Source organism: Mustelus asterias, unplaced genomic scaffold (genome assembly GCF_964213995.1).
Source record: "Mustelus asterias unplaced genomic scaffold, sMusAst1.hap1.1 HAP1_SCAFFOLD_2256, whole genome shotgun sequence".
NCBI classification, from domain to species: domain Eukaryota; kingdom Metazoa; phylum Chordata; class Chondrichthyes; order Carcharhiniformes; family Triakidae; genus Mustelus; species Mustelus asterias.
In genome coordinates, this window is record NW_027592201.1 from 1 (window position 1) to 15970 (window position 15970).

Below are 15970 nucleotides of genomic sequence, written 5' to 3' on the forward strand. Positions count from 1 at the left end.
ATCGTTCAAATATCTACAGAGAGAGAAAGCGAGGGGGGGGCACAGAGAGACAGGCAGGTGGGGGGTCGACAGTGGCAGTGAAGGAAATAGCGGAGGACAGAGAGAGAGAAAGAAAGCGAGGGGTGGGGGGAGCGACAGAGAGATTCAGACAGAGGGAGACGTTGGGAGAGGGATAGGGAATGAGATAGTGAGGGAGGGGAAGGAACAGGACAGAAAGGGGAAGGGTGATGGGATAAGGAGATACACAAATCATTCAGCAGCTCCACTGGGAACTGACGGTAAATACAAAACACTCACCCTGAAAGCAGCCGCGGTCCAATCAGTGGGACGGCGAGAGAAACCGAAAGCTCGTTCGGAGGCAGGAGCTTTTATTTCCAGCCCCTTGTCTCCCCTCCTCCCTCCGAATACCATTCCGACACTGTCCCCATACACCAAGCACGAGGCCTCCTTCAGCCCCCTGCCCCCTCGGCACTCACCGGCTTCAACTCCAACAGCAACTACTGGCATTCCCCATCACCCCCGAGTTATTGAGGTGTTCGCTCTGTCACCCTGTGACACCAGGTCACTGACAGAGAGAGATGGAGCACTGATCAAAAGCTCAGAGAACCTCAATGGTCGAGTTTGCAACCTCACACTCAAATTCCTCCACTCTCCCCTCCCTATCTCTAACCTCCTCCAGCGCCTACAACCCTCCCTATCTCTGTAACCTCCCCCAGTCCCTACAACCCTCCCTATCTCTGTAACCTCCTTCAAATACCTACAACCCTCCCTATCTCTGTAACCCCCTCCAGCCCCTACAACCCTCCCTATCTCTGTAACCCCCTCCAGCCCCTACAACCCTCCCTATCTCTGTAACCTCCTCCAATCCCTACAACCCTCCCTATCTCTGTAACCCCCTCCAACCCCTCCCATCTCTGTAACCTCCTCCAGCCCCAACAACCCTGCCTATCTCTGTAACCCCCTCCAATCCCTACAACCCTCCCTATCTCTGTAACCCCCTCCAGCCCCGACAACCCTCCCTATCTCTGTAACCTCCCCAGTCCCTACAACCCTCCCTATTCCTGTAACCTCCTCCAGTCCCTACAACCCTCCCTATTCCTGTAACCTCCTCCAGTCCCTACAACCCTCCCCATCTCTGTAACCTTCTCCAATCCCTACAACCCTCCCTATCTCTGTAACCCCCTCCAACCCCTACAACCCTCCCCATCTCTGTAACCTCCTCCAGCCCCAACAACCCTGCCTATCTCTGTAACCCCCTCCAATCCCTACAACCCTCCCTATCTCTGTAACCCCCTCCAGCCCCAACAACCCTCCCTATCTCTGTAACCTTCTCCAATCCCTCCAACCCTCCCTATCTCTGTAACCTCCTCCAGCCCCTACAACCCTCCCTCTCTCTGCCTTGGAAGGGGGAGCTACTCTCTCTCTCCCCCAACTCAAGATTCTGCTGAAACCTGCCCGAGTTTCTCATCGCCTCTGTTCAACGCGTCCTCGTGCGGCACTGGGTTCAAACTCTGTCCCCAGTGAAGTGTTTTGGAACAGGCACTCAGATCCCCGCCTCCTCCTCACACACCCAGGATTCCCCCATTCCTTACCGTGGAATGTTGTTCTTGGGGTCCTCACTGTCATTGGCCAATCCTCCAAACAGGTAGCATTTGTTTCCAACCAGTGAGAAGCTGTGTCCCAGCCGTGGGCATGGCAACGACCCGTTCTTGGGAGGCTTAGGCTTCAGCTTCTTCCACTCCCACCGACTAGCCTGTGCAGAGAGAAGGGAAAGTCCGTTACCCCCAAGAGCTGGACCTCTCACACATTGGGCTCCCAGCAATTGTATATGCGGCTGTCTCTCCCTCTCTCTATGAGGGCAGCACGGTGGCACAGTGGGTTAGCGCTGCTGTCTCTCAGCGCCCAGGAACCCGGATTCAATTCCGGCCTCGGGTCACCCTCTGTGTGGATGGAGTTTGCACATTCTCCCCGTGTCTGCGTGGGTTTCCTTCGGGTTTCTTCCCAGAGTCCAAAGATGTGCAGGTTAGGTGGATTGGCCGTGCTAAATTGCCCCTTAGCATCAGGGGGACCAGTTAGGGTAAATGCATGGGGTTATGGGGATAGCCCTGGGTGGGATTGTGGTCGGTGCAGACTCGATGGGCCGAGTGGCCTCCTTCTGCACTGTCGGGATTCTATGATTCTCACGCATTAGGCTCCCAGCCATTTCTGTCTGTCTCTTTCCCTCTATCTATGCGGGCGGCACGGTGGTTAGCACTGCTGCCTCACAGCTCCAGGGACCCGGGCTCAATTCTGGTCTTGGGTAGCTGCCTGTGTGGAGTTTGCACATTCTCCCCGTGTCTGTGTGGGTTTCCTCCCACAGCTCAAAGATGTGACATGCTAAATTGCCTCTTAGCGTCAGGGGGATTAACAGGGTAGATACGTGGGATAACAGAGATTGGGCCTGGGTGGGATTGTTGTCGGTGCAGGTTCAATGGGCTGAATGGCCTCCACCTGTACTGTAGGGATTCTATTTGCCGTGTTAAATTCTCCCTTAGTGTAACCCGAACAAGCGTGGGAGTGTGGCGACTAGGGGATTCGCACAGTAACTTCATTACAGTGTTAATGTAACCCTACTTGTGACTAATAAACTTTACTGTGTCTGGCACTATTTTGAAACATTCTCCCGTGTTTGGCCATTGGTCAGGTATTTAATGCATCTGTTGCAAACTTTCAAACTCAATTCATTCACTCTTCAAAAAAAAACTCAAATGAGGGCAGGGGAAGGACAGGAACACGCCTCTCCCTCAATGTGGCTGCGGTCGGAACTTCAAACTCGTTTTAATTACAGTCAGTTCAAAATCTAATTAAATATGGGGGAGGGGATGTTCAGAGGGAAAGTTACCGGTAGATAGCGAGAGAATCGCAACATCGAGGCAGGAAGTACAAGAGGGAGGAAAGACAGGAAGGCAGAAAGCACGTCTGGGGGGTTATTGGAGGGACAGAGAGGGAGACGGATGTAACGGGTGAGGTAGAAGAGAGGTATGTTATTGGGGGGGGGGGGGGGTACAGACAGGGAAGAAGCAAGGTGCATGGTGGGGTCAGAGAGGAGAGAGGGCGGCTGGGGGAGGGGGGGAGGAGGGGGGAGAGAGAGGTCGGGGGAGGGATAGAGCGAGAGGGAGAAGAGAGAGGGAGAAGAGAGAGGGAGAAGAGAGAGGGGGAAGAGAGAGGGGGAAGAGAGAGGGGGAAGAGAGAGGGGGAAGAGAGAGGGGGAAGAGAGAGTGGGAGAGAGAGTGGGAGAGAGAGTGGGAGAGAGAGTGGGAGAGAGAGTGGGAGAGAGAGTGGGAGAGAGAGTGGGAGAGAGAGTGGGAGAGAGAGTGGGAGAGAGAGTGGGAGAGAGAGTGGGAGAGAGAGTGGGAGAGAGAGTGGGAGAGAGAGTGGGGGGGGCAGGGAGAGAGAGTGGGGGGGGGGCAGGGAGAGAGAGTGGGGGGGGGGCAGAGAGAGAAAGAGAGCGGTCAGAGGAGGGATAGAGAGAGAGAGAGAGAGCGGCCTGGTTTTTGGGGGGGGGGGGGGGGGGGGGGAGAGAGAGAGAGAGGTGGGGGGGGGGGGGCAGAGAGAGGTGGGGGGGGGGGGCAGAGGGTGGGGGGGGGGGCAGAGGGTGGGGGGGGGGCAGAGGGTGGGGGGGGGGCAGAGGGTGGGGGGGGGGCAGAGGGTGGGGGGGGGGGCAGAGGGTGGGGGGGGGGCAGAGGGTGGGGGGGGGCAGAGAGTGGGGGGGGCAGAGAGTGGGGGGGGGGCAGAGAGTGGGGGGGGGGCAGAGAGTGGGGGGGGGCAGAGAGTGGGGGGGGGGGGCAGAGAGAGAGTGGGGGGGGGGCAGAGAGAGGGGGGGGGCAGAGAGAGAGTGGGGGGGGCAGAGAGAGAGTGGGGGGGGGGGCAGAGAGAGAGTGGGGGGGGGCAGAGAGAGAGTGGGGGGGGGCAGAGAGAGAGAGAGAGACCGGTCAGGGGAGGGATAGAGAGAGAGAGAGCGGCCTGATTTGGGGGGGGGGGGGGGGGGGGGGGGGTGGGAGAGAGAGAGGGGGGGGGGGTGGGAGAGAGAGAGAGTGGGGGGGGGGGGGGGAGAGAGAGAGAGAGTGGTCAGGGGAGGGATGGGGGGGCGGAATAGAGAGAGAGGAGAGAGAGACGACACACAGCGAGGACAGACCGTGATGGCGAACGAGAGCGAGAGGCCAGAGTGAGCCCGCCGTGTGCCAAGTGCAGGAAGCTGGTACCTGGAGCTCGTACAGGTCGTTGCTGTATTTGCCGTATTCCACCATGCCCCCGAAGACCAGCAGGCGGGTGCCGTCACACACGAAACCGTAGGCGGCGCAGCCGGGCGGAATGTCCCCTCGTACTGCCGGGATAAACCACTGGTTCGTGGCTGTGGGAGGAAAGAGAAAGGGAGGAGGTGAAACTGGAACCTGCGCAGAGAGAGAGAGGGAGCTCAGTAAACCCTGCGACACCCAGCGACAGGGTCGGCTCAATCAACAGTGTGCGCAAGAGCACGTGCGTGCACTTGTGTGTGTCCCTGCACGCACGTATGTGTACGTGGGTGTGTATGCGTGCGCGCGCGTGTGTCAGTGTGTGCGCGCGTGCGTTTGTGTGTGCACATACGTGTATTTTGCTGCCACCTTTCCACACCAGCAGAGATATGTCCCCCCCACCTCCCGCCTTACCTGAGGAAGGATATCCTCGCTGCGGAGGGAGTGCAGCAAAGGTTCACCAGACCGATTTGAAATTCCTTCACCCAGAGGGTGGGGAATGTGTGGAATTTGCTACCAGAGAAAGTATTGCCAAAACGTTGTGTGATTTCAAGAAGGAATTAGAGATCCAGCTCTTGGGGCTAAAGGGATCGAGGGGGGAAAGGAGAGGGATCAGGATATTGAATTCGATGATCAGCCATGATCAAAATGAATGGTGCAGCAGGCTCGAAGGGCCGAATGGCCTCCTCCTGCTTCCATTTTCTACATTTCCCCCCCTCGGTGGGCAAGCCTCGAACCAGGGGGCACAATTTCAAAATCGAGGGGATGCCCCTCAGGATGGAGATGAGGGTTGTGAATCTTTGGAATTCTCTACCCCGGAGGGCTGTGGAAGCTCAGTCACTGAGTGTGTTTGAAGCAGAGGTTGATAGATTTCTGATTAACAGTGACGGAGAGAGTAGCGGCGATAGTGTGGGTAAAGGTGCCTGATCAACCACGATCGTATCAAATGGTGGAGTAGGCTCGACGGGCTGAATGGTCTCCTCCTTCAGCACGGGGGAGACACAGCAGATTTACAGTCAGTTTGTAATGACCCCAAACAAGAGAGTCAGATCAAGGGGGCAATTAAGGATGGGCAACAAATCCCTAATTGCCCCAGCGACCCCCCACATCCCCAGGAAGGAATAAAAGTATCACACAGCTCAAACCTTTCTACAGCACGGGGTTAGATACAGAGTAAAGCTCCCTCTACACTGTCCCCATCAAACACTCCCAGGACAGGTACAGCACGGCGTTAGATACAGAGTAAAGCTCCCTCTACACTGTCCCCATCAAACACTCACAGGACAGGTACAGCACGGCGTTAGATACAGAGTAAAGCTCCCTCTACACTGTCCCCATCAAACACTCCCAGGACAGGTACAGCACGGCGTTAGATACAGAGTAAAGCTCCCTCTACACTGTCCCCATCAAACACTCCCAGGACAGGTACAGCACGGGGTTAGATACAGAGTAAAGCTCCCTCTACACTGTCCCCCATCAAACACTCCGAGGACGGGTACAGCACAGGGTTAGATACAGAGTAAAGCTCCCTCTACACTGTCCCCATCAAACACTCCCAGGACAGATACAGCATGGGGTTAGAGCCATCCAGGTGGCAGCTGCTTTGAGGTTCTCATCCAGCGAGTGGGCAGATTATTGAGCCTCTACCTGTGTGTTCACCCTATCTGTAAACAGACAGCCTCTGGTCTGTGTTTAGGAGCAGATAGTGGGAGTGGTGATGGGAGGGTGGGGGGAGAGACACTGCCTCGTAGTCAATGCGTTCAAAGGAAGGGTTTTGTTCACTGATCAATAGATTTCTGTTTGCTGTGCCAGGAAATAAATACTGGGAGTAAATGAGGCTCCCAGAGCAGGTCAGAGGCTGGGAATCCTGCGGAGAGGAACTCACCTCCTGACTCCCTCCCCAAAGCCTGTCCACCATCTACAAGGCACAAGTCAGGAGTGTGATGGAATACTCTCTCCCACTCGCCTGGATGAGCGCGGCTCCGATAACACTCGAGAAGCTCGACACCAGCGACACCCACATCCTGCTCAGGAATCGAGGAATGATAAAAAGGGAGAGATACAGGTCAGCCACAGTCTAATGGAATGGTGGAGCCATTCCGATGGTCTGAATGGCCTCCTCCTGTGCTTCCTGCTGCTCTCAATGTTCTGCCGTCTGCTCTGTCAACATCCAGGTGGCATTAGGGCAGCACGGTAGCACAGTGGGTTAGCACTGCTGCTTCACAGCTCCAGGGTCCCGGGTTCGATTCCCGGCTCGGGTCACTGTCTGTGTGGAGTTTGCACTTTCTCCTCATGTCTGCGTGGGTTTCCTCCGGGTGCTCCGGTTTCCTCCCACAGTCCAAAGATGTGCGGGTTAGGTTGATTGGCCAGGTTAAAAATTGCCCCTTAGAGTCCTGGGATGTGTAGGTTAGAGGGATTAGCGGGTAAATGTGTGGGGGTAGGGCCTGGGTGGGATTGTGGTCGGTGCAGACTCGATGGGCCGAATGGCCTCCTTCTGCACTGTAGGGTTTCTATGATCCCAGCTCCCAGCGAGAAGAGGAAGTGTTCTCGGATGTCCGTATTTAGGCTGGTCAATCCGAAATGGAGTTGGAGGGGGACACGTTGCCTTCAGCACAGTTCCCCGGGTAGCCACCCTGAAGATGTTTCAGTGCAGTTCCCACACTTATAGACGGCCAGCACAGACTAGCTGACCAAGGAACGGCACAGTGGTTAGCACTGCTGCCTCACGGCACCAGGGACCCAGGTTCGATTCCCAACTTGGGTCACTGTCTGTGTGGAGTTTGCGCGTTCTCCCCGTGTCTGCGTGGGTTTCCTCCCACAGTCCAAAGATGTGCGGGTTAGGTGGACTGGCCGTGCTAAATTGCCCCTTAGTGTCCAAAGACGCGGTTAGGTGGATTGGCCATGCTAAATTGCCCCTTAGTGTCCAAAGACGCGGTTAGGTGGATTGGCCATGACAAATTGCCCCTTAGTGTCCAAAGAAGTAGGTTAGGGGGAAGTAGTGGGGTAAACACGGGGTAGGGTTGCAGGTCCTGGGCAGGGGGTAGGTAAGATGCTCTGTCGGAGAATCGGTGCAGACACAATTGGCCGAATGGTCTCATTCTGCACTGTAGGGATCCTATAATTCTACAGGAGAGTGAAAACTCTGACAATCACAATGTGGTAACCACAACAGCAGGTGTGGGTGGTGTCGCAATGTAGGTGAACCTCGTCAGTAAGTAATCATTATAACTGGACGAGCATATCGAGGTTGTAACTGGGTAACTATATCCACCTGACATCAATGAAGTAATCAGGACTATTAGTTGTAATTGGATATCAATGACTACAGAACAAACATACACGTGATTGGTATATGCGAAAAGATAAGCAAAGGTATAATTGCTCATGCCATGTATCACTCAGTCTGTACACCACCTTGTGGAAGACAGAACTCCTCGCTATTGGACATATAAAGGCCAATTTAAAACTCCAAAAGCTTTGTCTGGTCTATCGAGGTTACGAATTTCGCTGCAGACCAGCCAAATTCCATATCATGTGCAGCAGGGTTGTACCTTGCTCACCTCCACCCCGGAGACTTGAGCACAGAAAGCCCCGGCCAGCAGCAAGCGAGTGCCACACGGTCAGAGGTGCCGGGAGCATCGCTGCGGAAAACACCCAGATCCCCGTCCCCATCGACAGAGCTGTCGCTGCTCTGCCCAGTGCCCCACAGTCGTCCCGTACCTACAGAGCGGACACAGACACCCCCTCATATTCACAATACAGCTACATCTAAACGAGGGTGGGGGGATATCAGGGTCAACACAAGCCTCACGGCCAACAGATCCAAATCTTAGAGAACTCTTTATTCCTGAATTTGAAGGCAAACCTTATAAGTAGGCAAACCTCCAGGTCCAGATGAATTGCGCCCTAGTCTGCTGTGGGATGCGAGGGAGGAAATCACCCAAATTTTCAATTCCTTTCTGGCAACGGGAGAGGTGTCAGACGACTGGAGAACAGCTAATGTGGTGCTGCTATTTAAGAAAGATAAACGAGGGAACTACAGACCAGTGAGTCTCACGTCAGTGGTCGGGAAACTATTGGAGAAACTTCTGGAGGAGAGCATCTATTTCCACTTGGAGGGACAAAGCTTGATCAGGGACAGTCAGCATGGCTTCGTCAGAGGGAGGTCATGCCTAACAAATTTGATTGAATTTTTTGAGGAGGTGGCCAGGTGTGTAGGTGAGGGTAGTGCAGTCGATATAGTTTATGTGGATTTCAGCAAAGCCTTTGACAGCGAGCCACATGGGAGTCTTGTAAAGAAGGTAAATTCACATGGGATACAGGATAATTTGATAAAGTAGATTCAAAATTGGCTCCGTTGTAGGAGAAAGAGGGTGATGACAGAAGGCTGCTTCAGTGACCAGAAGCCAGTGTCCAGTGGCGTACCGCAGGAATCTGTGTTGGGCCCCCTATTATCAGTTATTTATATAAACGATATAGATGACAATGTGGGGGAGTAGGATTAGTAAGTTTGTGGATGTTACAAAGATTGGCCGGGTGGTTAACAATGAGGCGGAGTGTCTTGGGCTACAAGAAGATATCGACAGAATGGTCAAATGGGCAGATAAGTGGCAGATGGAATTTAACCCTGAAAAGTGTGAGGTAATGCACTTTGAAAGGAGTAATTTGACAAGGAAGTATTCGATGAACAGTAGGTCACTAGTAAGTTCTGTGGAACAAAGGGACCTTGGTGTGTTTGTCCACTGAAGGCGGAAGGGCATGTTAATAGGGTGATAAAAAAGACATATGGGACACTTGTCTTTATCAATCGAGGCATAGATTACAAAAGCAGGAAAGTCATGTTGGAGTTGTATAGAACTTTGATGAGGCCACAGCTGGAGCACTGTGTGCAGTTCTGATCACCACACAATAGGAAGGATGTGATTGCACTGGAGGGAGTGCAGAGGAGATTCACCAGGATGCTGCCTGGGATGGAACATTTAGGTTATAAACAGAGGCTGGATAGGCTTGGGTTATTTTCATTGGAGCAGAGAAGACCGAGAGGCGACCTGATCGAGGTGGACAAGATTATGAGGGGCATGAAAATACTTGAAGGGTTTGGGATGGCACAGTGGTTGGTGCTGCTGCCTCTCAGCTCCAAGGACCTGGGTTCGATTCCGGCCTCGGGTGTGTGTGTGTGTGTGTGACGTTTGCGCGTTGTGCCCATGTCTGCGTGGGTTTCCTCTGGGTGCTCTCCAAGGGAGTGGATAGGGAGCAGCTGTTGGAGGGTCAGTCACGAGGGGACACAGGTTCAAGGTGAGGGGCAGGATGTTTGGAGGTGGGGGGCTTTGGGCCCAAGTGCTGGTAAATGAGATTAGGCAGGAGGTCAGGTGTTTCTAATGTGCTGATGCTGACTCGATGGGCCGAAAGGCCTCTTCTGCACTGTAAGATTCTATGATTTACCGATCTCGATCGTACACATGCTCAATGACTGAGCGTCCAGGGGTAGAGAATTCCAAAGATTCACCACCCCCTTGAGTGATGAAATTCCTCCTCATCCTTTATTGCGAGATTGTGTCACCTGGTTCTAGCCCAGTCCCTCCAGCCAGGGCAAACACAAACATCCTGCCTGTATCAACCTTTGAGGTATAGAGTCACTACAGTGCAGGAGGCCATTTGTCCTGAGTCTGCACCAACGTTCTGACGGAACATCCCACCCAGCCGCCACCCCCCCAATCCTGTATCCCCCCACAGTATCCACAGCAATCCCCCTAACCGGCACATCTTTGGACACTAAAGGGCCAATTTATCATGGCCAATCCACCTAACCTGCACATCTTTTGGACTGTGGGAGGAAACCGGAGCACTTGGAGGAAACCCACGCAGACACGGGGAGAATGTGCAGACTCCACACAGACTGTGGCCCAAGGCCAGAATCAATCCTGGATCCCTGGCACCCTGAGGCAGCGGTGCTAACCACTGAACAAAGAACAATACAGCACAGGAACAGGCCCTTCGGCCCTCCAAGCCTGCGCCGCTCATGTGCCCACGAGACCATTCTTTTGTATCCCTCTATTCCCAGTCTGTTCATGTGGCTATCTGGATAAGTCTTAAACGATCCCAGCGTGTCCGCCTCAATCACCTTGCTTGGGAGTGCATTCCAGGCCCCCACCACCCTCTGTGTAAAATACGTCCCCCTGACATCTGTGTTGAACCTTGCCCCCCTCACCTTGAACCCGTGACCCCTTGTGTTCGTCACCTCCGACCTGAGAAAAAGCTTCCCACTGTTCACTCTGTCTATGCCCTTCATAATTTTATACACCTCTATTAGGTCGCCCCTCACCCTCCGTCTTTCCAGGGAGAACAACCCCAGTTTACCTAATCTCTCCTCATAGCTAAGACCCTCCATACCAGGCAACATCCTGGCAAACCTCCTCTGTACTCTCTCCAAAGCCTCCACGTCCTTCTGGTAGTGTGGCGACCAGAACTGGACGCAGTATTCCAAATGTGGCCTAACCAACATCCCATACAGCCGCAACATCATATGCCAACTTTTATATTCTATGCCCCATCCAATAAAGGCAAGCATGCCATATGCCTTCTTCACCACCCTCTCCACCTGTGCTGCCACCTTTAAGGATCTGTGGACTTGTACACCCAGGTCCCCCTGTGTGTCTGTACTCCTGATGGTTCTGCCATTTATTGTATAGCTCCCCCTTACATTAGATCTACCAAAATGCATCACTTTGCATTTATCTGGATTAAATTCCATCTGCCATTTCTCCGCCCAATGTTCCAGCCTATCAATATCCAGCCTATTCTGACAATGTTCATCACTATCCGCAACTCCAGCAACTTTCGTGTCGTCCACAAACTTACTGATCACACCAGCTACATCTTCCTCCAAATCATTTATATATATCACAAACAGCAGAGGTCCCAGTACAGAGCCCTGCGGAACACCACTAGTCACAGACCTCCAACCAGAAAAAGACCCCTCCACTGTTACCCTCTGTCTTCTATGGCTAAGCCAGTTCTCCACCCATCTAGCTAGCTCACCTTTTATCCCGTGAGATTTAACCTTTTGCACCAGCCTGCCATGAGGGACCTTGTCAAACGCTTTACTAAAATCCATATAGACGACATCCACGGCCCTTCCTTCATCAATCGTTTTAGTCACCTCCTCAAAAAACTCAACCAAATTTGTGAGGCATGACCTCCCTTGTACAAAACCATGCTGTCTATCACTAATGAGATTATTCAGTTCTAAATGCGCATATATCCTATCTCTAAGAATCTTCTCCAACAACTTCCCTACCACGGACGTCAAGCTCACCGGCCTATAATTACTCGGGTTATCCTTGCTATCCTTCTTAAATAACGGGACCACATTTGCTATCCTCCAATCCTCTGGGACCTCACCTGTGTCCAGTGAAGAGACAAATATTTCTGTTAGAGGCCCAGCAATTGCATCTCTCGCCTCCCTGAGGAGTCTAGGATAGATGCCATCTGGCCCTGGGGATTTGTCTGTCTTAATGTTTCCTAAAAAACCTAACACTTCCTCCCTTGTAATTGAGATTTTTTCTAACGGGTCAACACATCTCTTTGAGACACTACCAGTCAACATGTCCCCCTCCTTTGTGAATACTGATGCAAAGTATTCATTTAGGATCTCACCTACTTCCTTTGGTTCTAAGCATAATTCCCCTCCTTTGTCCCTGAGAGGTCCGATTCTTTCCCTAACAACCCTCTTGTTCCTAACGCATGTATAAAATGCCTTTGGATTCTCCTTAATCCTGTCTGCCAAGGACATTTCGTGACCCCTTTTTGCCCTTCTAAGTCCCTGTTTAAGTTATTTTCTACTTTCTCTGTATTCCTCCAGTGCTCCATCTGTTTTTAGCTGCCTGGACCTCATGTATGCCTCTTTTTTCTTTTTGATTAGACCCACAATTTCACTGGTTATCCACAGCTCCCGAATCCTACCTTTCCTATCCTTCCTCTTTACAGGTACATGCCTGTCCTGCACTCCTATCAACTGCTCCTTAAAAGACTCCCACATGCCAGATGTGTATTTACCCTCGAACAGTCTCTCCCAATCAACAGCCACCAAATCCTGCCTAATCCGGCTGTAGTTAGCCTTCCCCCAATTCAGCACCTTACCCATAGGACAACACTCATCCTTTTCCATTACTATCCTAAAGTTTACAGAATTGTGGTCACTGTTCGCCACATGTTCCCCCACTGAAACTTTGATGACCTGACCGGGCTCATTCCCCAGTACTAGGTCTAGTATAGCCCCCTCTCTAGTTGGACTGTCAACATATTGTTCCAAAGAACCTTCCTGGACTCATTTTACAAATTCCTCCCCGTCCGGACCCACAGCCCGAAGCGATTTCCAGTCTATGTGAGGGAAATTAAAGTCTCCCACTACAACAACCCTATTTTTTCTACACCTGTCCAGAATCTCCTTACATATCCGTTCCTCAACTTCCCGTGGGCTGTTGGGAGGCCTGTAGTACACCCCCAGCATAGTGACTGCACCCTTCCTGTTTCTGAGCTCCACCCACAGTGACTCGTTACCTGACCCTTCCATAAGTGCGCAAACTGATGATAAAGAACACAAGCTTGCAAAATCAAACAAAAGTTGCAAAAATTTAGCACCAGAAATTTGCAAAAACACAGACGAGAATTTGCACGGACGCCGGCGCCAGGATTCTGCAAAAATGTGGATGCCTGGGGGGGGGGGGGGGGGGGGGGGGTTTGCACTGTGTCAGGCAGAGGGGGTTTGCACTGTGCTAGGCTGAGGGGGTTTGCAGTGTCAGGCAGAGGGGGGTGTGCACTGCGTCAGGCAGAGGGGGTGTGCACTGCGTCAGGCAGAGGGGGTGTGCACTGCGTCAGGCAGAGGGGGTGTGCACTGCGTCAGGCAGAGGGGGTGTGCACTGCGTCAGCCAGAGGGGGTGTGCACTGCGTCAGCCAGAGGGGGTGTGCACTGCGTCAGGCAGAGGGGGTGTGCACTGCGTCAGGCAGAGGGGGTGTGCACTGCGTCAGGCAGAGGGGGTGTGCACTGCGTCAGGCAGAGGGGGTTTGCACTGTGTCAGGCAGAGGGGGTTTGCACTGCGTCAGGCTGAGGGGGTGTGCACTGCGTCAGGCACAGGGGGTGTGCACTGCGTCAGGCAGAGGGGGTGTGCACTGCGTCAGGCAGAGGGGGTGTGCACTGCGTCAGGCAGAGGGGGTGTGCACTGCGTCAGGCAGAGGGGGTGTGCACTGCGTCAGGCAGAGGGGGTTTGCACTGTGTCAGGCAGAGGGGGTGTGCAGTGTGTCAGGCAGAGGGGGTTTGCACTGTGTCAGGCAGAGGGGGTGTGCACTGCGTCAGGCAGAGGGGGTTTGCACTGTGTCAGGCAGAGGGGGTGTGCACTGCGTCAGGCAGAGGGGGTGTGCACTGCGTCAGGCAGAGGGGGTGTGCACTGCGTCAGGCAGAGGGGGTGTGCACTGCGTCAGGCAGAGGGGGTGTGCACTGCGTCAGGCAGAGGGGGTGTGCACTGCGTCAGGCAGAGGGGGTGTGCACTGCGTCAGGCAGAGGGGGTGTGCACTGCGTCAGGCAGAGGGGGTGTGCACTGCGTCAGGCAGAGGGGGTGTGCACTGCGTCAGGCAGAGGGGGTTTGCACTGCGTCAGGCAGAGGGGGTGTGCACTGCGTCAGGCAGAGGGGGTTTGCACTGCGTCAGGCAGAGGGGGTTTGCACTGCGTCAGGCAGAGGGGGTTTGCACTGCGTCAGGCAGAGGGGGTGTGCACTGCGCAAGGCAGAGGGGGTGTGGACTGCGCAAGGCAGAGGGGCTTTGCACTGTGTCAGGCAGAGGGGCTTTGCACTGCGTCAGGCAGAGGGGTTTTGCACTGCGTCAGGCAGAGAGAGGTTTGCACTGCGTCAGGCAGAGGGGGTGTGCACTGCCTCAGGCAGAGGGAGGTTTGCACTGCGTCAGGCAGAGGGAGGTTTGCACTGTGTCAGGCAGAGGGGGGTTTGCACTGCGTCAGGCAGAGGGGGTGTGCACTGCGCAAGGCAGAGGGGGTGTGCACTGCGTCAGGCAGAGGGGGTTTGCACTGCGCAAGGCAGAGGGGGGTTTGCACTGCGTCAGGCAGAGGGGGTGTGCACTGTGTCAGGTTGTGGGGGTTTGCACTGTGCTAGGCTGAGGGGGTTTGCAGTGTGTCAGGCAGAGGGGGTTTGCACTGCGTCAGGCAGAGGGAGGTTTGCACTGCGTCAGGCAGAGGGAGGTTTGCACTGCGTCAGGCAGAGGGAGGTTTGCACTGCGTCAGGCAGAGGGAGGTTTGCACTGCGTCAGGCAGAGGGAGGTTTGCACTGCGTCAGGCAGAGGGAGGTTTGCACTGCGTCAGGCAGAGGGAGGTTTGCACTGCGTCAGGCAGAGGGAGGTTTGCACTGCGCAAGGCAGAGGGGGTTTGCACTGCGCTAGGCTGAGGGGGTTTGCAGTGTGTCAGGCAGAGAGGGTTTGCACTGTGTCAGGCAGAGAGGGTTTGCACTGTGTCAGGCAGAGGGGGTGTGCACTGTGTCAGGCTGAGGGGGTTTGCACTGTGCTAGGCTGAGGGGGTTTGCACTGTGCTAGGCTGAGGGGGTTTGCACTGTGTCAGGCTGAGGGGGTTTGCACTGTGTCAGGCTGAGGGGGTTTGCACTGTGTCAGGCTGAGGGGGTTTGCACTGTGTCAGGCTGAGGGGGTTTGCACTGTGTCAGGCTGAGGGGGTTTGCACTGTGTCAGGCTGAGGGGGTTTGCACTGTGTCAGGCTGAGGGGGTTTGCACTGTGTCAGGCTGAGGGGGTTTGCACTGTGTCAGGCTGAGGGGGTTTGCACTGTGTCAGGCTGAGGGGGTTTGCACTGTGTCAGGCTGAGGGGGTTTGCACTGTGTCAGGCTGAGGGGGTTTGCACTGTGTCAGGCTGAGGGGGTTTGCACTGTGTCAGGCTGAGGGGGTTTGCACTGTGTCAGGCTGAGGGCTAGGCAGAGAGGGTTTGCACTGTGTAAGGATGGGGGAGCTGGTTCTGGGTTTGGCGCCAGTCTGTGGCGGCCGCCATCTTGTCGGGCGTGACGTCACGGAGGCCGCTGCTTCCCCCGGGCGCCGCCATGTTGTTACTACAACAACAACAACAAGGGGAATACCAATGATGTGCAGCCGCCTCCCCCCCTTGCAGGAGGTGGTGGGGGAGGGGAGGATTTTGTTATTGTTGCTTCTCCCTCCCTTTTCCCTTCCTTCCCGATTGTGTGTGTTATTCACCCCACTCCTCCTCTCCCCCCCGGTTACCCGTGTTGTAAACGTGCAGCTCGTCCACGATGCCCTCGTTGCCGCCGCCGAAGACCACCATCAGCTCCTTGATGGCCACGGCCCGGTGCCCGTGGCGGGGCCGGGGGACCGGCCCGCTCGAGCCCGCGACGCGCTTCCACTTCAGCATGGAAGCCGCCATCTTTCGGCGCGCGCAACCTGCCGAGCGAGCGAACTGGCGACCCCGCCCCCACCCGCTCCCCGGAGGAGGAGAGGCTGACGGGAATCAGGAGGACTGACGCCCGGAGCTGGAGGACCCAGCGGGGGAAGAGGGTGATGGGATACAGGAGGAGAGAAAGCAAAAAGGGGGCGGGGCTGGAGGACGCTTCCCTGATCACCGGCCGGAGAGGAGGACGGGAATGAGGAGGAATGCGGCGGGGCGGGGCTGGAGGACCTCCCCCTA

The 15970-nt window shown here is 54.8% G+C and overlaps 1 protein-coding gene across 1 annotated transcript; it reads right to left on the minus strand.

Annotated features, from left to right (window-relative positions):
* Window positions 1-6: 6 nt before the first annotated feature.
* hcfc2 (host cell factor C2) lies at window positions 7-15733 on the minus strand (the record flags this gene model as incomplete). Its single annotated transcript, XM_078207374.1, has 4 exons — window positions 15550-15733; window positions 4242-4390; window positions 1593-1753; window positions 7-13 (listed from the first exon to the last, which is right to left on the minus strand). Coding segments are annotated over exons 1-4 (477 nt in total), but the record flags the coding sequence as incomplete, so codon positions are not given.
* Between the last annotated feature and the right edge of the window lie 237 nt (window positions 15734-15970).